The sequence below is a fragment of the Bacillus rossius genome, chromosome 1, assembly GCF_032445375.1.
Source record: "Bacillus rossius redtenbacheri isolate Brsri chromosome 1, Brsri_v3, whole genome shotgun sequence".
Lineage (NCBI taxonomy): Eukaryota > Metazoa > Arthropoda > Insecta > Phasmatodea > Bacillidae > Bacillus > Bacillus rossius.
Window position 1 is genome coordinate 79,224,350 of NC_086330.1, and position 26,410 is coordinate 79,250,759.

Sequence of the window (26,410 nt, forward strand, 5' to 3'; positions counted from 1 at the left end):
TGACCCAAATGTGACACAGAACTAACATAGTGTACCGATAACTATCGTCGTAGTACACACTAACCACGAAAGAGTGTGGGCCTTTAAATTAGTTCACTCAGAGTCCGCACGCTGAATGCAATCGGCGAGCTATCAAAATCCATACTCAACTAAGTGCACACACACTATACAGGCATCAACCTAACCAAACATGATGTCAACCAGTGCTCCACTACGGTGATGGAACTAATAATTGAAATCATGCCTGAAAGAGAATTATCACACCGGACAGCTTCGTATTCCTGTTATGAAATAAGTAAACAGTAATTTCCTAAAGAATAATGGATTTCAACTAAAAAAAAGATTTCTACGAGAAACAAAGATTTTGGGCAACTTCAACATCAGGAATAATAACATACATCATAAATCCCATGGAATAAATGGGGGTATTAAAACATTTGATTATATTTGATGGGAAATTGTACTGTGTGAGAAAGTTTTACATTAATAAAAACCAGGTCTTTACGTAGTAAACGAGACGTGAACAGCAGGAAGAAATTAATTTTCGCGTGTAATTTGAGGGGAAGTATTGTATTGCATTTAATGACATGTAAATGGTCCCTAAAGAAAATGATAATTGAATAAAACATAAATACAGAGAACACACTTTGTATTATAAGATCTAAAATATACACGAGACTAGTTTTGGGCCCCAATGGAACTTCAAATTACACATAATCCAGTATTTCGTAATATACGAACGAATTAACACATATTGCCTGATATTTAAAAAGGTTTGTAATAACGAGGATTTTGGATTAACCGATATTGTATTAGTAAGGATTCACTGTATACATATTCCCATTTGCGGCTACCTTGTGTAAACGTTGAGTGATGAGAGCAGTGTGTTGGGGTTGTTGCACAGTCTCTTCATTGTGAACCTCTCGATTATCTTCACTCTGAGGGCCTTTGCCATGGTGAGATCTCCACTGCACAGCAGCTGATACACGAACTCAACTAGCGTGTGCAAGACCGTCTCATCCAGGTCAGAGATCCTGCGAAACAAAGACACCCTTCGTCACGGCACAGTCTACATTCATTCACATAACTCCTGTTACACAATATTTATGTTATTTACATCATGGTGCGGGTAGTCCATTACTTTAAGACAGGGGGAAAAAATTTGAGAAAGTTTTTGTGTATGTTTGACCTGTATATAAATTAAACAGTTATAAAAAACATAACCTGTATGCATTTCAAATTGTCAAAACTTTACATGCTAAAAAGATATAAAAAATTATCGAATTAATTTAAAAATATTATTAGTTTTGTTACACATTGACATAACTCTAACAAAATAAACTACCACAAACACAAATCAAACTATCCTGCTATTTTTCCACTACTGAATAAGCAATATTTTCTCAACATATGTACTGTACATGTGTAAGAGACAGAATATAAATTAAATGTTCAGAATACTAAACAGTGAGTGTTTTTACCAGTTCTACATGAAGATGAAAATGCCTGGAACAATTTTGGGCAAACCATAGAAAACCAAACTCTGCATGTCTGGGCCATATTTGAACTGGACGTTTTTAGAAGTGACCCAAATGTCTTAACACTGTACTACCTTACTATGTAAATTTTATGTTTGTGACAGTATAAAAACTAATACAAGAACGATTCAAAGCACAACTGACACTATTGGATTTCCTCTTAAAATGTTTACAAGGATACAGTGGAACGTGGAAGAGAGTGCAGACACAAAATAATCAAATGCCTTTATATTAGATAAAAACCAGAGGTGAAGCCAGATGTGCAATTAAATTTAAATCATTTGATACAACAACAGTCTTATATTTTGGTGGATCATAGACTACATGGCTTGGCTAACATCTTTAAGAAAAAATTATTATTTTATATCAAGAAGTTTCTACCTAGATTTTCTTGCTTAAGTTTGGTTTTATGGATTAAGGACACAGTTGAAGGCAAATAATAAATTAAAATTATTACTTCCAGTTTTTTAGCTATTTTATTATTACTTGTTTAAACATAAATATGTGACCTAGTGTCAGTGGCATGTGCCAGTTTTGGTGAACATTTTATTTCCCTTTTTGCATTAAAATTATTGAAGGTTATTTTTCAAGTTACCTTTTACTATGGTTTATTTTTAATACAGACTGATTTTATTTAATTTTCTAATATTTTTATTATTTAGTTTAGACATTGGGTTTATTACTCTGGAAAATTTAGTTGTAAGACCTGGTTAGGTTGGCTACACTAATGTGAAAATAACAGAATTTTCAAAAGAGAGAGGTAATTTAAAATTTTAGTTTATTTAAGTATTTTTATTGTGTTAGTTTTAGGTATTTTTTTCCATTTATTTTTAATGGGCAACGTAAAATGTACTTTATGGGCATGCCTTATAATACGTTGGTGTGTGATTGAAAAATGCAAGACTGTGGCGTACGAATACAGCGCCGTGTAGCGGCCATGCTGCAAGGCGGGGACAGCCGGCATTCGTCAGGCGGGCAGCAATAAGGTGAGACGACGTGCGCAAACTTCACGCGAAATAAGACACATTTTAGTCGTCAAAGAGATTTAAGACAAAGATAATTTTACGGATGCACGAGGCGTGTGGTGATTGGGCGTGCCATAAGAATAATCTGCAATTTGGTGGTTTGCAATTCGCCTTCAATTTCTGGATGTGTTCCTTGTTAACTGCCAGCTGTGGACTTCAGCTACAAGATACGCCCTTTTATGCGCCAGGCAAGGCTGTGTCTGGCATGGCCATGAGTAAAATTATGAAACACAATTTTACGAGCTACTGCATGGATCGTCAGCGCGCCATCCAGCACATTATCAAGTAAGTGACCCGCCCAGTCCCGATAAAACATTTAGCTCGATGTCTCCAAGCAGTGCATTTCCGAGTTGAAATAACAGTTATTTATTTTTGTCCACGTATTTTCGCGGCAAACTTAGATGGTGATTTTTGGCCGCATTAAACTGTAAGATTAAGACAATTTTTTTAATTGTATTTTTTTACATTGGTCAATGTTTGTGTGAATTTAAATAGGCTGCCCAGAACGATGAATCTGAATACATAAACTCTGAATAAGAACTATCTGAAAGATAGGACATATAAAGAACTAGAATAAAATATTTTTTGTAATATTTTTTATATAAATAATGTGTGTACATTATTAATAACATAATTTTTATTGTTATATTTTTAAATGTATATATATATATATATATATATATGTATATGTATATGTATATGTATATGTATATGTATATGTATATGTGTATATATATATATATATATATATATATATATATATATATATATATATATATATATATATATATATATATATATATATATATATATATATATATATACACACCATAGTATGTGCTTATATGAGTTAAGAATCAGTGCATGGGATATTTCTTGATAAATAATAATAGTATTAAATTTTTTATTTAATATTTTTCTTTTTAATTATTTATATCTTTTAAAATCAAAGTCAAATTGTCAAATTGTAACAACCTGGAGACTGTCACGCCTTACGAAGTATACAGTCATGTAAAGTGTTGGTTTAGCAAAAGTACCTACAAGTAAAACATTTTCTTTTGTTAGAAATCATAGCTTGGACCTCATTAAATTGTGTCAGTATATTGATTTTCTATGCTCACGGACTTGGATATTATGAGCAGCTATCATGATAATCACGATGTTCTAAGAGTAGGTGTTTCTAGCTATTTAAATTTGCAATGTTTTGGCAGCTGTGTGTAAATGTGGCAAGTCGTGAGGACTAATACTGCCTCCTGTCATCACAGGGCACAGTGACATGTCTGCTAGTTCACAGCTTGATACTTTTTTTATGCCTTTGGCTTTTTGTTGTATTCAATTTCCCTGAATTTCACGTGATTTTATACTTGTAATTTTGTATATAGTTTTTATTTAAATGTTCTTTATCTTAGGTAGTTGCATTTTGCCATTGTGATTTTTTGTTTAAGTTGGTACTACTGGCAAGATAGTTTCTGGAACGATCCAGTAGGTTATTTATATGAAAGTAAAGTAATTTATATTTCAGTATTATGAACTTTTAGAGACTGTACGTATTTTCATATATAATGATTTTAATAGTTATTTTTATGGTTACTTTTTTTATATGAACTTTATGTTTGGTTACATGTGGGACTTGAATTTGATTGCGGTGGTCAGTGACGTATGAAGGCGCAGGGGAAAGAGCCAAGTGGCGGGGGAAGGGGGAGTTGCAGCAGAGTGGCTGAGGCAGACATGTGTGTGCGTGGTCAGATGAACGATCTGACGCGGAACAGCTGATAGGCAAGGTGAGTGGCCACCTAGCGGGATTTTGCATGTCTGGTGCATGCTCATTCAAGTAGCAGAAATTTTTATCAAGTATGCAAAATACGTGAACTGTTTCACGTAGCAGCAAAATATCACGCAACAAGTTATGTCAAATTTGTTACGGAAGAAGAATATACATATTGGTTTTTTATGATTTTTTGAAAATTGTTTAGTTTAGCCATTATGATATTGAGATGCTGTCCTAGTGTGTGTGGATGTATGCCACAGTCCTTCAATAAGAAGGAAGAGGGGAAGGAGGGGAAAGGAGGGGGGAGGGGGGGCTCCACAAATCCGTCAAAAATTATTAGGCACTAGAACATTTGAATAATAATTTAAAAAAGAAATTACTGATATGCAATATAACCTGAATTTTTTTGCAGTGTTGAAAAAAAAAGAAAAAAAAAGTTAGTAGTTGAACATGTATTGTGCTTTAAGGCCCCCACACACGATCAGTCTTGTGGTTAGGTATTATTTTTAATGTTGTTGTGGTAATCTTTACTTTTGATGTTCCACAAACATTCATGTTCATGCCACAACTCTATAAAATTAGCAAGAAAATCTTTCGACCAGGAAGCCATTTCAGAGGAATAAATCTATTTCACAATAAACACAAACTATATCTCTCCCTTTTCTATGACACAAACCTAGAACTAAAGCAAACAAAGATTATATAAACAAAGACGTCTGCTACGAAGCTCAGCTGTTGATTAAATGATTGCTTGGGCTGACAGTTTGGACTGACGGAATGTCTATACCCCCACACGGCAGTTCTGACTGTGGGCTTTCGAAAGTTATCAGTCCATCAGTCCGTCAGTCCATCAGTTCAAACTGTTCAGTCCAACGTCCTTGCACACACACGTCAGTTCTGGCTGTTCAGTTCCGACTGTAAAGTCTAAACTGTCAGTTTGGACTGATTGTGTGTGGCGCCCTTTAAATGGTAACCAATAAGCAAAATCAATGCATAGTAAGATTGAGGAAATTTCAAAGTACAGTGCTCATTTTGATACTACTGGTGTAATAGGAAATCTTGATAAGTTCCTATGTTCACAATGAAACAGGTTATGACCAGTCACTGAATTAAGAGATCGTGCAGAGCCAAGAAACACCCTCAAATGAACTGTTGTGCATGGGCAGGAGTGAGACGAAGTTTAAGTCCCTCACAGGGGCAGAAGAAAGAAATTACGGGGAAGGGAGTGTAGTCGTAATTGCCCCAGAGCTCGGAAGATGGCATGTGGAGCACCTGAATTCAGTTGATACAAGGGCCGAGAGGTGGTGTGAAAAGGGCTTAGGCTGGGACTGACTAGTACCATACCATCAAAGAGCAAGCGCCAGGTGCTTAAGGACCACAGCTATAGAAGGAAATGGATGGGGAAGGGAGGGGGGGGAGAGAGGCGGCAAATAAAGAATCCAAAAAGTAGCCTCAGTGAAAGAGAGAGGAAGAGAGAGAAGAGAGGATGGGGTAGAGAAAGAGAGCACGTGATGCACGGGACTAAATTTAGGAGGGAAGAAAGAGATAGAGAAACTACCAAGCGCTAGAACGAGCATGGGTAACAGGTCTGACTCTACAAGCCAGATGACATGGGCATCTCAGGAAGCAACTGCCCTATTGCACAGTACATAACTTACGCCAAGAGCACCTGAGCCATACTGCATGACTGCATGCATGAGATGTGGTGCAGTTGCTGCACCCAGAGTTACAATAGGGCATAAATTATCGGTCCCCGCAGCTAACACAGAGTTGGACCGGAAGGGCTAGGGGTCCAGGAAGTGAACCAAAGGTGCCACTTGGGCCTGTAGAAAAAATTAAAATCAAAAAGCTGTAGAGAAAAACAAATAAAGACAAAAACTGTAAAGGGGATGTAAGAAAGAATAGATAAAGAACTCTGATTAATTTTTTTTATCGGCACACAACTAAAAAAATTGTAAAAAGGGTTTTTGTAAAGGTTTGACTCAAAAGGTGTGAACACAACTGCGGTACCAGGATTATAATTAGAGTTCTCATGCAGGGCCGCCAAGAGAAACTCAGGGCCCGGGGCAAATCATTTTTTCGAGCCCTTTTCTTATTATTTAATATACTGTTAATGTTACTGTAGCCATAACTCTAAATTTGATCAATACGTATCACATTACTAATGAGGTTTCGGATTAATTATATTAACAATATAATTGTAGTTTTCATTCAATCAGGTTGGCCCCGAGCATTAAAAATAATCTCTAATATCAACAGATTACTACCGTGCCCTCCCCCAACCCCAACACCTGGCAAATCTACCGTTTTGTTTGTTCAACAATTTCTATTAATTCCAGTTGTTAACCACGACAAAACTTACTAAAAAAATTAACCCCACTTATTCTGAATGAGAACTTGAAGTTGGGTAGTCATGGGCAAACATGCAAAAGTTATGAGACAAAGCAGACTATGATGCTACCTCATTCCAGGTGTAAGCACCTAAGCACCTCCTTCAGTCCTGCGGCAGTGGTCCTAACCAGGGGCGCAAATCTGTAGAATTCACAAGGGAGGGCTCACAGAAATTTCTAGGGGAGTGGCCCACGTCCTCCGGGAGTTTTACACCCGGGGTTAACCGACAAGTCATCTCTGGATAAAGTGCTTGTATGTTATATACTAACCGTATTTTAGCCTATATGCATGCAATAAGTAAACCCATTTCACAGTCATGCTTTTACAAGTGCAGAGAGGGGCTTTTCAATCCCAGGAAGGGCCCTGGCCCATTCGAGATCCACACCCATGGGTCCTAGCCATCTCCTGCAAGATGCCTCAGGAGGAGGTAGAGAGAGGGGGGGGGGGGGACTTGATAGCAGCACACCAACACCAGCGACCTTGAAGCTCGAATTTACTACGCATCTGGCTTACTCATCTAGACTGGCAATTTTGGTACAAATTTTATAGCCTTGTGAGTTGTGCATATAATTTTAGTCAAAACTGCAGTCATCACCTTCACAGCAGCTCTTAATCCTGAAGATAGTGACTGCAATGTTGAAACAAAAAAAAAGAAAATAATTATTTTTCTTTGAAGCAGCTTAGCAAATACATCCAATGGCTATGAAAGCCTAAGAAAATTAATCATTGGTGTGATCTTAACAGAATGTTCACTGGCGAGGTGCAGTGCAGGAAGAAAGGGAACAGGCACTCACGTGAGGTCGCTGACGACCCTGACCAGGAGGGAGAAGGCCTCACGAGCGGCACGCTGCTTCACCGGGTCCGACGAGCAGCTGAACCGCTTGTGGCGGTGGCACAGCTTGCGGATCAGCTCCAGCGGTGACAGGAAAGTGCGGTACGTCGTGAGGAATGCCTCTTGGTACAAGAAGTCTGCTCACAAACAACACAAGCACATCCAACAACCATGCATTGTTACATGGACACGCAAACAAAATAGGTAGCAAAAGGTGATCAGGGCATACTGAACTTAAATGCTTATTGACTTTGCAAGAACACTATTTTATTTATTTTAGGTTATTTTAATTTTAATATAATTTTAGTACATATTTCTTAGGTATAATTTTAAGTTTATTTAATTTCAGTTTTAAGTTTTAAGATTTAAGTTTTGTAAGTCGGTAAGCAGTTTCAAGTGTTACTAGTAATTGTATTTTTTACTATTTATTTTTATTTAGATTTAAAAGATAGGTTATTAAAATGTAAAATTGGATTTTAATCCTATGTTAAATTAGTAGTAATAGACTTTGGTTAACGAGTTAATATTTACGCAGCAAGTAGTTCCGCTTAATACCACTGGAGGTATGGTAACGACTGAGGGCGACGTCACGCATCAGCTGTGTACTGTGCTGCATGAGTGAGGGTGTGTCGTCGCCTCAGGCCTTCTGACTGGCATGGCCTCGTGCAAGAAGTTCGTGCACGAAAACGAAAATGTGGGAGTGCTGGTGTAACGGATTTGGAATACGTGTTTCAGCATGAAGATCTGGCCTGCTTTCGGTAGTGTGCCAGAGGCACGCTTTCTGGAATGTTGTATGTTGAGATGGCAAACAATTTGGACAGCACCAACTACGACACTGCAAGTTACGTCGATCTTGCATCTGTAGTCCTGCTGAAGAATTAAGGCCCCAGCATTTGGTTCATATGATTTGCACGTCGTCGATTTGTAAGAAAATATCCCCTCCTTTTAGTAAAACCATTTATTTGCGGCCAAAATATTTTTCTTATAGGGGGTGTGTCACTCTATGCTCAAACTTTGTGAAGACAGTACCAAAGGAATTCCCCGATCTGTGAGTAATTTTTGGTGGAACTATTCTCTTGCTGCGAGGAGTAACAAATTTATAGGATACAAATACGCACATGCTTAACTAATAAAACTTTTTCTAAAGTGGACAAAAATGCCTAGGCATTAGGAAAAAGAGCTTTAAACTTTTCTTATTTATAATTATATTTCAAGTAGCATTTATTTTAAAGGCTTCATATTTAATTTAAATTTTTACGTATCAATTATTAAGTAATTTACTTAAGAGTGCACAATTCCAGTTTACATATAAGTTTACTTTTAGACAGTTTTCGAAACTTTTATTATAATGCCATCTTATTGCCAATTTAAGTAATTTTTATAGGTTTATATTTTATTTTGCAGTTAAAAATAAATTTGGAAACGTTAATTCTGCTAAACTTATTTTGCCCCTTCGACAACTTTACTTCCGAATGATTAACATCTTTGATTTTAGGACATCCCTTTGATGGGAGAGCATGGTTTTAGTTACCTGTGTTTTTAAGAATTTTTTAATAAACTTGAAGAATTTGTTTAGACACATAGATGCTACTCCCAGTGGGTTGTCAAAGTTATGGATACTAACTACGGAAGCAAGTAGTGACCACAAAGTTAGACAAGAAATAGACAGGTAGGTCACAAGTGTAACAGCTACAATCCATTCTGTGGATTAGGAAAAATTATCTCCTTCCCTAGCAATGTTACCAGAGCAGCAGTCTTCCCTGATGGCTATTTTCCAAATGTAATTGTAATAACTCAAAATTCACCAAATCATACAATTGTAAAATGTGTTTTCAAAAAGTTCAGATTAAATGAAATGTTTGCTCATAAAATGGCTGCCAAAGTCGGCCGTCTTCAATACTGTATTACATGATATGATTTAAGTATGCTTGATGCTTTCCTTAAGAAGAATGTATTTAAAGTAAAAATAAGGAACACCAAAGAATCTCAAACTCATTCACTGAACTCTACAAAACTACTACATCCTTTAATAAATCCTTCAAATTTAGACTTAGATGTATTTATATAACTTATCAATATGATGGCCTTCACACTTTACACATAGTAGTATGTAACACTATCATCACTAACTTACTTTTGATACAATCCACATAACAGAATAACTGTATGCAGCAGGTGTAAAATATGTTTAATAAATATGAAGTATTTGAAAGTGTATTAAAATTTGAAATTTGTAATTTCAGAATTGAAAATTGGTGATAGCAATCTTAATGCCATAACAAATAGTATTTTCTTTCCAACACTGTTGAAGGGAAATGGGGAAGACATGATTTTATAAACCCGAAACCAAGATGACCAGAGTGGGAGAGACCCTGCTCCTCCCCATTTCCGAATACAAGGTGTGATGTTTACATTGAGGGACCCCTGAAGATGCCTACTTCAGTGTCAGGTGAAACATCCATCACCATACGGTCATCACAACTTGGCACAACCCCATTCTCTACAACAACCATCTCAGTACAGCCTCAATGATTCATTTTCATAGCTACCCACTGCTGCATGCAGGTTCCCTTGACAGTCTTTTCCTCATCCAGCCCAGAGCATTGCTACAAATACGTAAATCGAGTTAAGTCAATAGACTTACCTGTTTCATTTTCCTCTGGAATTACCAAGGAAAAAGAATAAAATCAATCAAAATTAATTACAACAGAAACTGAGTTACAAACACAAAAACAAACATTGTAATTATAATGAATTTTTAAAACTTTTTAAATTTTTGGATTTGATGAAAATTCAAAATATTTCCTTAGTATCAGTGTATGTAGGTTTGTATACAATATTTGGGGCAATAATTAAAGAATAATTTTAATTGTATTTTTTTAAATTATTGTTATGAAAATTGTGGTACACATAAAATGAGTACAGTTTATTTGAACCCTACTGAAATAAGGGCAATGGTGAGTAGATACAAAATGCATCATTTCATTACTAATGCATGCAGTTATGCCTAAATATTTATAACTTTAAAATCATACAAATTTAAATAGTTTAGGCTACAAAGAACACAATTAATTACGTATCAAATTTTCTCTAATCCAATTACTGCTGTACGTATATCTTTTCAGCGGCTAATTTTGATGGATTCCCGAGAGCTACAGTAGTGTTAGCCATTTAACAGTCTGTGAACATACACTGGAGGCAGGTTTGGAGACCAGAGGGTAAATAGCTCATTTGGGACCACGCAGCAACATCCACGTCTAAATGTTTGGGTAGATAATATTGTATGTTCTAGTTCATTCTGTTTTACTCAGATTCGTGAAAAGCATGTAAGAGCAATATTGCTGGATTCTTGCAACACTAAGAGTTTGGCTGTATCTATACCTAATTGTAGTAATTATAACTACAAACTTTCAGACTTCCTTGATTTGTGTAAGCTCATTGCAATATTTACACTTGTATGCAGGATTCTCACAGGAACTGCTTGCAAATTATCATAAATAACATAATTCAGTGGCTCACTATATCAAACAAGATTTGTGAATTACTTTAAAGTACATCAGTATGGTCTATTGTAAACTATACTTTTATTTGCAATGCCTGTGTGTCTTCTCTGATAGTAATATTGTTAATTTTGTTGAATAATGTTGCAAAATACACTAATGGATTCTATCCCTTTAACAAGATCAACAGAACAGCCTGCATGTAATGAAACAGAAGTAACAGACGTTAACAGAAGCACTTACACAGCCGTATTCACCTAGACACACTCTGGAAAAATTCCTTTCCGACCAATGTCTAAAAACAGAACATGACATTCCTGAGAAGTGGCATTAGGGAGAACTATGATGAGGTGAGTTGCTTTTATTGCACTCGTCACCTACTAGTGTTCCCTGACAAAGGAGAGAGGAAAGAGAGGAAAGGGAGGAAGGAAAGAGGAGAGAGGAGATGGGAGGGGAGGTGACAGGAGAGGAGATGATGGGAGGGTATGGGAGATGATGAGTGTGGAGGGGAGGTGATGAGTGTGGAGGGGAGGTGATGGGTGTGGAGGGAAGCTTATGTGTGTGGTTGGGAGGGGAATGGAGATGAGGGGTGTGGGGGGAAGGTTATGGAGGGGAGGGGAGGTGATGGAATGGGAGGGGAGGGGAGGGGAGAAGAGGTAAGGCAAGAAGCACTGACCGTTCTTGTTGGCCTTGGTGGCGTGTATGATGAGAGCATCAGGGTGGCCACCACGAATATCAGGGCCCTCCTCGTCGCCCTTTTTGTAGACTAGATACTGCGCAATGTCCAGCTGCTCGAGCAGAGAGCACTCGTCCAGGGGCTCCGGCGTGGCCTCTGGTGCCTTGCACGGGGTGCTGGAACCCAGGGGAGGGGGCAGGGGCGACGCCTCTGCCGCCGGCCACTTCTGGTCCTCCTTCACCCTGCTGACATCCCACACACTGGGCTCACACTTCTTGGACAGCTCTCGCAAACACAGCTTCTTCGCCACTGAATTCTTACAAATGTCGCAAGCATTGTCACAGTTATGAGCTCTGCTCTTCACAGAGGCAAATGCTAAATCCTCAAGAAAACATTTTTATGCCCAGTCACACATATTTGCAGAAATAAGAGGCTGAAATGTACTATATTAAACCCTACATGTATTTCCTCCACAGGAAATAATACAAAGTTCATCTTCATAATTATCACAAAAACTTTCTTTAATTAGCCACCAAATTAATTTTCAGTTTACTTAATTTATGCTTATGAGCTGGTCAAAAGCTTTATAGCAATTAGTGAGAGGTTATTATAATTTTTATCCTAATTTTTATATTTACACTAAAATGGAAAAAATATTTACATTTAATATAGAATTAATAACTTTCAGGATTAAAGTAAAATAAACTTCATAAAAATGTTTTGTAGCAGCCAATTATATTTGTAACATAGCATAATTCCTGCCCCCTGCTAATAATAATTGAAATGAGAATGTGTTATGTTAATAATGTTTTCTTAATGTTTCATAATTAATTTAAACTCATGTTTCTTCTATTATGTACAGGCATGAAATCGTATTATTTGTGCTTTAATATTATTATTAACTGGGATTAGGTTTTATATAAATCTGAATGTAGAGTGTTTTATTATTTTTTCACTATAATTTTCTTGATCATTTAAAATCAACATGTGTATTAATTACGTTTGTCAAATATTGAAGCATATTCGGGGCAGTAAGACTAATTTTCTAGAAGGTTCTAGAAGGTTTAAAGGGAAAGGAAGAAACAGGCATGACACTATTACCAGTAAATTATTTTCACGCCTCAAAATAGTGGGAAAACCCATCAAGTAGACACGAGGCTGCACCATTAGGAACTAGAACATTCACTGGGCGCTGCCTCGCCAGCCAATCAGAGCGAGCTTTGAGGTGGTGTGATGTGTCTTTCTAGACAAGGTTTATTCAGTATTTCTTCATATAAGGTTGTGTACCTCATTCTGTATTGTATTGAGATTGGTCTTTTGACATGGTGTTGCCTTCCCCTTTGTTTTCACCTGTGTATGGGAAGACAACTTCGTTGTTCAGTTAGTTGTCGCTCAACATTTGCTGTGTGCGGCCGTGTTCTCATAAAAATGCAGTGAGTTTATTTCATGCCTGCTGGTTGGAGCCAGGTCGAAACATAAAATTTTTTTTAAATTAATTTGTTTAGGCTTTTGCTAAATATTTGACCCCAAGCATCGGCATCGGCCCAGCGTGACCGTTGTCACCCTCCCAGGATATTTTCTGCGCGTTATTGGTACCTTTGTTAAACATATAAACAAAGGGGGACTAATTTTTTGTAACCAAGCTACAAGCTAATCCTGCAGTGAATGTGTGGAAAATCATCTGGACATGTAAGTTGTGATCTACATTAGCTTTTCATGAGAAATAATAATGAAACAATAGACTGCATTTAAAAAAAAATGTATTTTAAATACAAATAAATACAAAATTTTATCCTAAGAAAATAATTCACCTTCGGTGTTGGCAATAAGACCAACTAAAAATAAAAAAAAAATTCAAAATCATTGTATATGAACGTAAACTTTCCAATTGATTAAAGTGTCTCGTCATTATTCTAGGTTGCTAAGACAGGCCAACCTGCAATATAACACAGTTTAGTTTATATTAAAATTTAAAAATGTCAAATTTATAAGTAGCAAGGTTTTAAAATTTTTTAAAAAAATTGTGATCTAGAAAGATTGTAGAAAAAAGTTGGTTGTCTGTAAAGTCAGTTTACGGACGATAGTTTAACGTGACGTCATAACAAAACATTGATGAAATGATTGCATACTTTTATGAATAAAATTGAATCATATTTATTTTAATAATAAAAGAATAAATACTTGAAATTATACTAGTAATCAGATTCATTTTCTTACGTACATTTAACGTAGAAATTATTTAATATTACACATTTATAAACAAAGTTTTAAGTTTTCACTTCTGTCGGTGCGGCGCAAGCATACAATGAGCGTAACAGGACAGAGCGTAATGGAACCATGAGCGTAATGGGACACAGCGTAACAGAACAATGTGCGTAACGGGACACTTTTTCGTGCGTACAGCCGGCATTCATCGATTTATTAGACTTCACGTCAAAATGGCTCTAGGAATGAAGAAAAACTCTCTCTCTATATATATATATATATATATATATATATATATATATATATATATATATATATATATATATATATATATATATATATAGACACACACATATAAACTCAAACACACACAAAAACACACACAAACACAAAAACACACTCAAACACAAACACACACTGAAGTTGGTTTATTTTTCCATTAGTGAATTCTAGGAATGAAAAATTATACAGTCAGCACAAATCATATGTCCGAGGTTTCACAAAATATATATGGATAATGGATTCATACCAAGAATATTTTTGACAGATTGTTGTATCAACATTAGACAAATTATAAAAATGGCACCATTCATTTCTTAAATCAAGAAACTTTTGCATGGAGCTTACTTGATTTAAGGCTAACATGAGCAGAGCATTCATCAGTAACAGAACACACCTAAGATTATCGCCACAACAAGTTACTATAGTGCAAGGCCCGGCAATGTTGCAAATAAATGTCCTGTTTACACAATTTTTCATGCTTAAACAGTGTGATAAGTGTGCTTTGATGTACGTAATTGAGAAAACCTTTTTCATAAAAATAAATTAAAATATTTGATTTGTAAATGCTTCCAATAATCCCAATTAAAATTACTTAAGAATGATAAAAAATTAAAACTAATTTTACTTTATTAAACTTTATCCTTTAATATCATCTTCATTGTAACCGAAACATCTTTAAATTGTTTTTGTAACACTCAGCCTCTATTTGGGTAGTAGCAGTAACATTCTGTAACAATAAATATAAAATCAACTGAAAGTTAAAAATTGAAATCAGAGAGTATGTACAATAAGCAATTCATAATTTTTATTTTAACTTTGCCTTGATATCAAATTATATCAACAAGAGCACATGAGCACATAAGGTGGAACGTTACCTTCTAGGGTACTCTTGAGCATCGGCCACGTGGTTGATCTTCACACTGGGCAGCACGGGGGAGAGGGGGGGAGGACTGGCCGCTGACTTCACGCTCGACGTGCGGCTACGTTTGGGCGGCAGGGCAGGAGGAACATCTGGGACTTCCCTCGGCAACGCCGGCTCTTCCAAACTGCTGTAAGATACAGCCAGTGCACACTCATTTGTCATACACGACAACCATCCAGAATGTTCTATTATGTATAGAATAATATTTCAATGTGGGTTATGATAAAACATGACGACTGACATGGCAAAGGTATAATAATGTATGAAACTGGAGTCATGGCATGGGTTCTAAACCTGATGAGTCCTGAGTCCAATGCTTATGGGAACTAAGGGTTTTCAAGGCACTCATGTTTCCCTCAACACTACATTCCATTCTATCCTATTCACAACTCAGGGACCACACAACAGTGTATGAAGAAGAAACACCTTTCATGCAAACAGAATCCTTTGACACACTGGTACAAATTACGGTCCAGCCACCAGCCATACTGACTGCCAGTGGCAATCCTGTGAGAGGAGGAATAGTAATAGTCCCCCTGCAACCATAAAACAGTAGAGATAACGAATAATCTATTTCATATTATTTTTTTAAATTTTGATATCCTCATTTAACTGAGATGTAGTTCTCTACCACCCAAAAACCCCTGAACATTGCTACCCTCATCAGTTTCCTCCAAAATTATAAGCTGCCATATGCCATGGTCAATTCATTCTCAGACATCCGAAATTGTATGTACTTGTCCGTATCTAACTACCACGTAGTCAAGAAATTTATCAATATTTATCTGTTTTTTTGTATTTTGCCTGCCTGGTTGGTCACGGCACCACGGAGGTTGTTTTGAAACTGCTGAACTGTTCCAGGTGTGCTGCCATCCAAAGGCCTCCCTCACCAGTAAATTATGATGATAGAAAGTATATATGTCTCCCCCTTCTGTTCCCCATATTTACATTTATTTAAATATTAAAAAAAAACTTCAAAAAAACCAAAATCGCCTTTTTCCATCAGGGAAAACATAGCATACACTACTTTTATATAACAAATCAATGGTTCTGATAGTGAATATCTGGTAATTTTTTAAATGATTGAAAAGTGTTACTATAGTAATGTCCACGATGTATAAAGTATAATTTTAAATCTCACCCCACTATAAATGTTATTCAAAGATATCAATATGAACGAGCAGAATAGCGCACCTGTCCGCAGGAGCGCCGAGCTCGGGGCCGGGCGCCGGGCCGGACACCACCTGGCTGCTGTGCGAGGACACCACGGAGAAAGAGCACGACTGGGTGGACGTGAGCGAGATCTCACGCTGCTGCCACTCTGCTTGCAGCAGGTTGTACGTGTGCACCGAGTGCCGCAGGAACTCGTTGGTGTTGGCATGCGAGCAGTTGCCGAACATCTCCATGTACGCCATTACTGCAAGCACAAGACGCACGTGTGCTCACGGCCACCACCAACCACCCGGCCAGGCGCGTGCAGCTCCGACGCTCTCAAACCAACTCCGAACATCGAGGGAACATCTTCCAGGTGGAAAGGAACAGCAGGAAATTACAGGGAAAAAGCTGAACATTTGTTTGCAGGGTTCCTGCACTTTCTCCTCTAGACCAGTTCTCTGAATTATCCCTGTCTCAATCAATCTTTGCAAGATAACATACATACATACATTATACTACAAATACTTATCGTAACATATTCTAACCACACCTAACATGTCAAACTGGCCATTAAATCTTTTCCTGCACAATACACAGTTTGCACTGTCTTCATTTCCACCAGTGCTATGCAAGCAGCGCTGCCAGACTGTAATATAAAACCACAATATTTCATAAACTTTTGAAACAATACATTACCGATTGTGACCTGGTGAATGACAATCGACATTTGATCAAGCTTCAAATACATAGTTGATTCATTTATTGTTCTCTTACAAGACAAATGGGGTTTCAACTAGCCTAAGCATGTTTTAATACATTAACGGAACACAATAGTATTCAAAATTAATAATCCAGTTAGGTAACTAACTTTTGGTCAATTTCCCTGCGATTCCCAGGTTCTGAAGACACCCTTTTAACTTCCCTGAACTTTTCCCCATTATCAATAACTGCGGGAACCCCGGTTTGTTTTAAAGGGTTTCAAGCTAAGCACAGAGGCCTAAGGCGGTGGGACCCCCAGGGTTATGGTAGAAACGAACCACTTCAGTACTGACTCGGTGCTCTAGAGTCCGAGTCATGCCGGAGTCGGAACAGAACCCCACAAGAGCGAAGCACGTTGGCAATCACTGCCAACAAGGACCTGTGATTGTGGAAAAGAAACACAGAGAGAGAGAGTGACAAGATGGCGGTGGGGAACGGCAGGAAGATGAAATAAGAACCATACCGTCCCTGGCTAGCCTCACCTCTGTGGGCTTGAAACAGCTGTGGATGGTAAAATTTGTAAAACTTTAATTAATGTCCAGAAAATCTTCGCAACTTCTAAACAAATACAGTGTACAGCTCTGAATGGACTCAGAATGGACTTCTTGTACCCTTGAGCACATCATAAAACCACTAACATATTAGAAACAAACTGCCTTAAAAACAACTCCAGCATAATGATGTTTTAAAAATGTCAATACAGGTATTTCACACTACATTTTTGTAAATAATGAAAGCATGTGCCTCAACATCCAACTCAAAAACACTTCAAAATATGTGAATATTTAAAAAAATTCATGTTTAGATTTAATGTAAAACAGTTTTAGTTTAAAAATGGATGCATGAGATTAAAATACCATCAGTTTTGTTATGAATTGAATGGCTTATGCTGTAATTATAATTATTTTGCTCAATGTTTCCGTAAGCCAGAGTCAGGAAGAAAATATTCAACAAGTGAAAATGGAGCAAAAGTATAACATGAACTACTACGTACTTGTAAGAAAAAAAAATATCTCACTCAGTGACCATAATTATATGTTAAAATGCACAAAGTAAACTGTTCCATGCTGCCATGTATACCAACTTAACAAGAATTTTCTCTACACGCATTAATTTTTATTTCTGTCTAGGAGTTAATATATTTTATCTGGTTCTCTTACAATGGTTTTTCTTCTGCTTTATCGCTCTAAGTTACTTAATTTGTATTTATTTGTTTGTTTGTCTTCCTCCTTGATGTGCTTAGAAAAGACAAGGGAGCCTAATTCAAAATGTACTAAATATACACATAACATGCACAAAAAGAAGAGTCATAATTATGCACAGTAGCACTCACATAAACTAAATACACACTTTCTACATTAACATACACTATCCCATGATTCACTTGTATCTTCCTCACTTGGAAAATTGTAAAAGCAATGAGTAGTGCATTTTCAACAAAATAATCTCCCATCCTGTAACTTGCCTCATAATCCTCCCCACCCACCTTCCACCGGATCCTATAATACCTTCCAAAATAAAATATTTTACACAAGTATGGGCTAGAATATATGGTAAATCATTAAATAAAGAATTTATCTTTAATTACAATACAAACTTTTAATCTACTCTGGCCATAAATTTCAATTCACCAAACTAAACAAAGATGCATACAATTCTCAGTAAAATAAAAATAAAAATTTTAAACACAGTGCATGATTACTAGGAGAAAAGTAATTTTATATACTGTAGATACATAAAAATAGAGGAATCATGACATCTGATGTGATAGGTTTCACACAGGTAGAAAATAAAGCACAAATGAAAACTTTTTTTAAAAGAATACAACAGAAGATTATTCTTTTCCTTCCCTGTAAAGTTCTCGTCCTAAAAAGGCAATATTTAACTCTGTCTTTTGGGCTTGATCACAGTTTACAGTAAGGTATTTCAAACACAAGAGAGTATTTTTTTTTTTTAATTTTGACAATTGCATTTCAGCAGAATTTAATTCAAAGATAATATTAATGACAATAATGTAACATTAATTTACAACTAAAATCACTAAACTTTAAAACCATACTTTGGCTGTTTAGTCCATGCATATTTGACAAGAATGCACTTGATCAACCCAGTATATTTTAATTGCACATGTAACATAAAATAATTCCTGTCTCTTGCTACTAATAACACCTAATTGAGAATGCATTTTGTTGTTTTCTTCATTTCATAATTAATTTATACTCCTGTTCTTTTTTTCTATTATGTATATAGGCATTTAAGGTATTTTGTTTGTGCTTAAATATATTAATTATTATTAATTTTTGGTTAAGTTTTACATTAAATTGAATATAATTATTATTATTATTATTATTATCTCTATTATGCTTGGTCAGTTAAAATTAATATGTATATTAATTACAGTTTTACCATTTTAAAGCATCTTCTGGTTAGTGAGACTGTAACATTCGAGAATTTTTAAAAAGAAACAAAGACACAGGCGTGACATTCTGTCGCCAGCAAGTTATTTTTCAAGCTTCAAATTAATGTGTAGTTGGGAAAACACAGCACATAGGCACACGACTGCGCAGCAATGGACTAGAACTTTTGCTGGGTGCTGTCTCGCCCGGACGAGCCATGCTGTGATGTGATATTACTCTCCAAATTTTAAGGGAACAAATGTTAATAACACACTTTTCTAATATGGTTATATACCTCGTTCTGTATTGTGATTGGCCGACTGACCCACAGGGTTGCTTCCCATTGTTTTCATTTTTTAAAGAGGATCCAACTTCATGGTTCTGTTAGTGGTCACTCGACTGTCTCCACGTGCAGCCGCGTCATCGGCAGCCCACAAAATGATTTGAGAGTTGCATGAAGTGAAGGGATAATTTAACGCCTGCTGGTCGGGGCCAGGCTGAGTTTTAACTTTTTTTTTAATCTACATTTCGACTGTATTTAAATATAAATTTGACCCCAGGCATCGGCACTGGCCCAAGGTGACCGTTCTCACCCTCCCGGGACATTTCCGTGGGATATTGAACCTTCTTTAAAAAAACTTAACTAAGGGACTTAAATTTTTTTTGTATTCAAGAGAATAGCAACAGTGCCGAAAATCACCTGGACATATGTAAATTATGATCAACGTATTGTTTTGGAAAAATTATAATAACACAAAAAACTGTGCAAAATATTTTCCTTTATTTAAAAATACTAGCAGAAAAACAACTATTGAAAGAATAGTACATCCTCCGTGTTGACAAAAAGACAAACTTAAAAATACAACTTACAAGTCATCATGTATAAAAAACATAAATCTATTCAAAGTGTACTGGTTGCTTAACCGGGCCAACCTGGAATGCAACAACAAAATTTACCTAAAAGAAAGAAATTAACAGAATTGAACCATAAATAGCATTAAAAATCAAACTCTTTTTATTAATCATTAAAAAATTTCTAGTTGACTGTCAGGTTTGCTGAAAATTATAGATTGTTTAATGGTTATAAGCATAACATTGGCAAAAAAAGCTTTTTACTCTAATAGAGAATTTTAAAGCACAACAAATAGCAAAGAAACTATAAAAAAAAATAACAAATAAATTTTGTATTTTGATGATATCAAAATATCCAACAAAATGTAGCCCAAACTAAAAAGGTACCTAAATTACTGAATTGGAAATTTCCTATACATGAAAACAGTTGCCAAGGTGGCCTATGACAACATTCTTAAATTATATTAAAAACCATGTTTTTTTTTCTACAGCAGGAAGTTAATAGAAATATAGCAACAGGTGTAATACGAATACCATGTAAAGAGTAATTTTGTTAAAACAAAATAAGGTTACAAAAGTAAAGTGAAAGATTGAAAAAGGATTTTGTTAATTGTGTCCATCCACCATTTGTCTAGAAGGACATGAGAAGGCTTTGTTGAAGTGAAACTTCTTTGCTGAGGTGGCTACAATTTTTGAGCATTAAGAAAGTTCCCATTGCATGAGGGGAAATAGATATGTGATGGGGAGAACTGGTAGCGGAGGAGTGTCAGTGGCGACACCACTCCAATGCATGCATTAGCAGTCTAATGGGAAAACAGCAAAAGGTGGGGGGGGGGGGGAATAGGTATTTAGCAGAGCATACTATATGCTAGTTGTAACTGCCAGAAGGGGAGATGGCAGGGAAGAGGAAGAAATAACGCAGTGATGCTACAGAATTCTCGTAACTACTCTTCAGTTTTTGTAACTGCTAATGAGTTATCATATAACATTTATTTGATTTCAAGTATCTACAATTTATTTATTCATGTGGAAAAGATTTATTCTTATGTGCAATTAAATTTATAAGTATCTATCATTTTTATGTGAATAGTGAGACTTAAAAGGTAAAAAAAAGTATAGACTAAGAGGTTAGCTTTATAAGTGTAATTAATTTTTGTTATGTGAACACTGATTTGAAATGGCAAAAGGACTTACAGACTTGTAAGATAGACTTTTTAAGTGTAATTTATGTTTGAAGTGTTTTTTTTTTGTTTTCTCATTTTATTCAGCTGGAGTTTGTGATTTAACATCATGCCTAAAAATAATAAAAAGGCAGATGCATATAAGATGTATTATCAAAGGCAACATGAGAATAAACCGCCAAAAAAAGCGCCAAAAAATGTCAGTGAACGGATGCGAGAGTACAGGCATGGAAAAAGGCATTTTTTTATTTGTGATCATATCCGCATCCTTACTATTTTCAACTATCTATTTTTTAATAAAAAAAACTAATAAATTATCTCATACCTAATAAGCAAGAAGTCATTTCTGTCATGTATAGACTCCAAGCACACAATATTTTTTTAATTAAAAGTACCCAATGGAAACATGATTTTTTAATATTATAAATTGGTTGCATCTTCACAATTGCAAGACGAAGTATGGTTTTATGAAATTTAGCATTTATGTACTTACCTATGTTTAAAATGTAGTGTATTTCAGCCAATCTGAACACTTAGAATGCTTTCTATGTTATTCCTGTACAGCAACGGCACAAAAGATTAATTACCAGGACTTATAGCCTGAAAGGCACCCTCTACAGCTTATGCCATATTAGGGCTTTCAATTTTATATTGAATTGTCTTGATTAATAAAAGGAATTGCTAAAAAGTGTTTGAAGTTTTTAAATGCTGGACTGCACTCCATAAATATTATGTGCATGATTTTAATACAACCAATATGGCTCGGTAAGTATTTCGAATAATTAGCACACACTTTTTTGGGGAGCATGAATGATTTTTTGTTCCTCTTTTTACTTTAAGTGTGTTTATTTCACCTAATTAAAATAAATGGTTTCAAAATAAAAATACTAACATACACTACAAAATTAAAACAAAGTCTATAACTTCAGCCAAAAATTACAACTGTCTTACTGCCTAGCTTGCCTTTACAGTAGTCAAGTTAGTGACTGGCATCAAATACACCAGCTAAACATGAACTTTGAAGGATTCTTGCAATGAGATTTATGACTTTTTTTTCCCCACGGTTATTAAACATATATATTTTACCAAATAAAACATTGATGCAGAAGCAAAATACAAACATTATATTACAGAAAAAAATTTATAATAATCAAACCGCAAGCAATATTACTATTTTTCACGTATAAATGCTACAGAATAATTAATATTATTAAATAATAACTGTCTGCATTTCATAAAATGCATGTTTACTGAGACAAAATGCAGAATTGTTTATACATACATACTTAACATTAACTACAGAAAAATATTTCACATCATGCTGCTCCACAAGTGTCAGCCTCTGTACATGACCAGCTACAACAAAATTGTTTGAAATAAAAGAAACAGGGAAAGATTCAGTGTGGAAGAATAAAGAGAGAAGAGACAGGCCAGAGAAACAAAGGGAACGCCAACTTACCAGAGTACGCCACAGATTGGAACACTGAGAAACAAACATATATATGAAATTTAGTTTCTTGGGTAGACTGAACTTACACAAAGTACTTGACACAAGCATGGCCAACACACAAAGAAAAAAAAACACACTTTCTCAGAAACTCACAGCCTACATTCATTTCCTGCACATTAACTCCTGTTAGGAAATGCACACTGTACATATAAATCAAAAATATATAAGATTCACAAACACCAAAATTAAATTATATTTATGATGAAAAAAAGTACACTGTAAAAAAATTTCAAGTTTGTTAAAATATTTGCTTCTCTATTTAGAAAACCACTTGAAGCAAAAGCATGGTAAAAAGCTTTTTTGTTGCATTTCAACAGAACCACTTAGCACAAATTAATGACAAAAAGTGCTAAGCCAAAGCAAGCCAAGCATCAAAATATATTCAAAGCCAACCACGCAAAAAATTTCCAAGAGCCTAACAACCATAACGAGTTTAGACGTCACCTGTTCAAGAATTCAATGTGAACACACAATTTTAAAAATAAATAAGTAATAATAATAAAAAAATTTGCTCTGAAAAATTAAATCTAAAACACACTGACATTTAATGGGGCATCCGTTACAATGTGATGAAAGAGGTAAGATAGAGCATTGCGCATCAATAAGCTACACACATACTCAGATGACAGTATCTCCAAGATTACAATAGGGTCGTGATGCCTCGCCACACAAGGGGTCGCAGGAAGAAACTCACTGTGCTTCTTCTTGAGCGGCAGAGGCGGGGGCTTGCCGTCCGCCGCTTGGTGCAGACTGCAGCTCAGCACGCGCTCCTCCTCCGGCAGCGCGTCGCCCCCCTCCCCCTCCGCGGGCACGTTGTCGTACTGCGACAGCTGGCGGTGACGCCTGCTAGACCGCATCTTCCTGGGCAGAGCGGGCGGCGACGCCTCGGGGCCCGCTTCGCACACCTCCAGCCTCTGCGTGGTCGTGGCGACGAAGGTGGAGGAGGAGGAGGAGGACGCGCTGTGCACCTGCCACGTCTCGCAGCCGCCGCCGCTCTGCTGAGACGAGCAGAACTGCTGCGACGACACGGACGACGCGGTGTAGCTCTGGCCCGAGCTGCGCAGTGAGTGCATCGACGCAAAGCCCGACTCCGTGGCCGAGGAGAGGCGCTCCTGCTTGACGACCACTGCGTCCAGACCTGGACCGCAAGCGAAGGCAAGCCTCAGGCACGGCCGACAGCAAAGCTTACACGTGCTAGCTCCTGGTCTCACCTTGCCTCCGAGATCGTGTAGATGACACCAGACTACTATCGATTAACAGTCGAGCCGACTAACCATGCTGAGACCCACTTACCAGCATCTAGAAATAAATACACCCATTGTGGCTCTGCATGCTTCACTAACAACCGATCAATAGTTGACACAGGTCAATAGTTGACACAGGTAAGTTGTTCACATCCTGGCTCACAAGACAAAAAAAATCTTGTTTGGCTTGTGAGACCTAACCGCTCTCAAGATGAAGACGACATTGACTTCAGGTCAATGTTGCATTAATCACCTTGTTGTTAGCGCACACATTCTCAATATGGCCACTGCGATACTGACCAGTGTGTCGAGAGCACTCTTGTGTTTGACTGTTAGTCACTGCATTCTGAATACAGGGTACCCCTGACACACCTGGCAACTACACTTTTGTCACTCGAAATGCAAAAGATTGTATGCATAAAATCACATTTTTCTTTCACTATTTCTATGTGTGGCGTTTTGTGGCAAAATATTGGCGATAGCTGATCCAATAAAAGGTACAGCCAGATATCGAAAGGTTCAGTGTTTTTGATAGCTGATTGTTGTTAACTGGAAATAGTGGTATGAAGCTTTAAGACATAGAATCTTCTGCACTTTCAGTGAAGATATGATAGATGGTTGATGCAACTGAGGGAAAGCAAAGGATAGATCGTGTGGAGAAATGTACTGTAAATCACTATTCATAGCACTATCATTGTTTATGTAAACCCCTTTTTTTAATTGTAATTTCCTATGATATAAATAATATTCACCTACTAGTATATTGTTTACATTATCAAGTGGTCAAAGCATTCCTCCAATTACTCAGTTAAAAGGGTATATCCCTACCCTTGAAATCTACATGAGTGTCTGGTCGAGAAATGTGTAGCCTTTCATGGCTGTATAAATAGTGTTGCAGTTGCATTCACTTGAATAAACTACTACCTGCAAATGAGTGACAAACAGTTCTAAGAAAAAGCTCTGTAGGTGGTAGTGAACACACACCAAATATTTTGAATAAAGTTAACCACTTAAGTAATTGAAGTGAAACCATTAGTTAGTTCTGTGATGTCCAATGACTAGGACCTGGAATTTTTCGCGATCGCGAATTTCGCATGAAAACGTGAAAAGAAGTAAGTACATTCTCGAAACCATAACATTTCTATATTACACTGCGAATATATATCCGAAAAGTACCATTATTTGCCGATCACTAATACTCACACAAGGTTAACGGGATACAAGAGCCAGTCCTGTCAGTCGTTATCCGGTAGAGCGCGCGGGTGTCGCGAATATGCAGCGCTCGGCTGCGGCGAGGCTTACTCCGCGCGCGGGGTTGCCAAGTCGTCAGTCGCGCGCTGGCCGCTGTCTCAGTGCCTTGGTTATCTGCCTCCCTGCCACCCGATATGTTTCCTCGCGGCCAGACACCAGTTCCGCCGGGATCCACAGCCTTCACATGCTGTGCGCGTGCTATTTTACATACCTTTTCAACTAAACAGTTGTCAACTACAATTTCTTCACCGAAACAATTTATTTATTTGGGATTTAGTTACTATTTGAAGAGTGGCTTATAGCGAGAGATTCTGATGTATAATCTCGGACCGGGTATGATTTTGTGGTCTAACTTCGAGCATAAACCGAAAACAATAAAAAAATAATTCCCAGTCTTATAACTCTAATCGATTAAAAAACCTTTCACTCGACAAGAAATAACTTTTTTTTAATTGTACTAAATACTTTAATAAAGTAATGTCTTAAATACTTCCTGAAATGTACAGGAACAAACACTATACAAAATTTAATGCTGTATTAAACAATGCTACTCTGGCCAGAGTTTTTTTGTGTAATTTTACAGAGAGTTCACAAAGATAGTTTTTATGTATGTACATTAATGATACCGTTGAAAGACACCATAAAAATTTTTTATACAATATGTGTACTATTTAAATAAATATATTAATTACATATAATTTAGCATAACATTAAAGATTGAAATGAACATGTTGACATACGTTTTTAAACAGAGAAATTATAGTCTTTCAAGCACTTTCACTGCTACGATACACATAGTATAATATTACTTTAGTAAAAGAGGTGTCTATATAAATTTATAATAAGTTCGAATTTAATCTACAAATAAACATAAAATATGTGTTTGATAACCCAAATTCTAAAAAAGAAAATCGTATTGCTTT

General features: G+C 36.5%; 1 protein-coding gene across 8 annotated transcripts in view; it reads right to left on the reverse strand.

Moving 5' to 3' along the window:
- The window catches only part of LOC134538348 (guanine nucleotide-releasing factor 2), a 147,085-nt gene that overhangs the window by 23,454 nt on the left and 97,221 nt on the right, over positions 1-26,410 (reverse strand). For 3 of the 8 annotated variants that reach the window (XM_063379628.1, XM_063379594.1, XM_063379652.1), the window contains exons 8-13: positions 23,687-24,130; positions 16,334-16,556; positions 15,093-15,266; positions 11,731-11,990; positions 7,517-7,691; positions 855-1,034 (exon numbers count right to left, since the gene is read on the reverse strand). In XM_063379628.1, coding sequence (XP_063235698.1) covers positions 855-1,034; positions 7,517-7,691; positions 11,731-11,990; positions 15,093-15,266; positions 16,334-16,556; positions 23,687-24,130 — 1,456 coding nt within the window. The remainder of the gene's footprint in view (positions 1-854; positions 1,035-7,516; positions 7,692-11,730; positions 11,991-15,092; positions 15,267-16,333; positions 16,557-23,686; positions 24,131-26,410) is intronic. The other 5 variants (XM_063379637.1, XM_063379603.1, XM_063379644.1 and 2 more) reach the window with 3 other exon arrangements.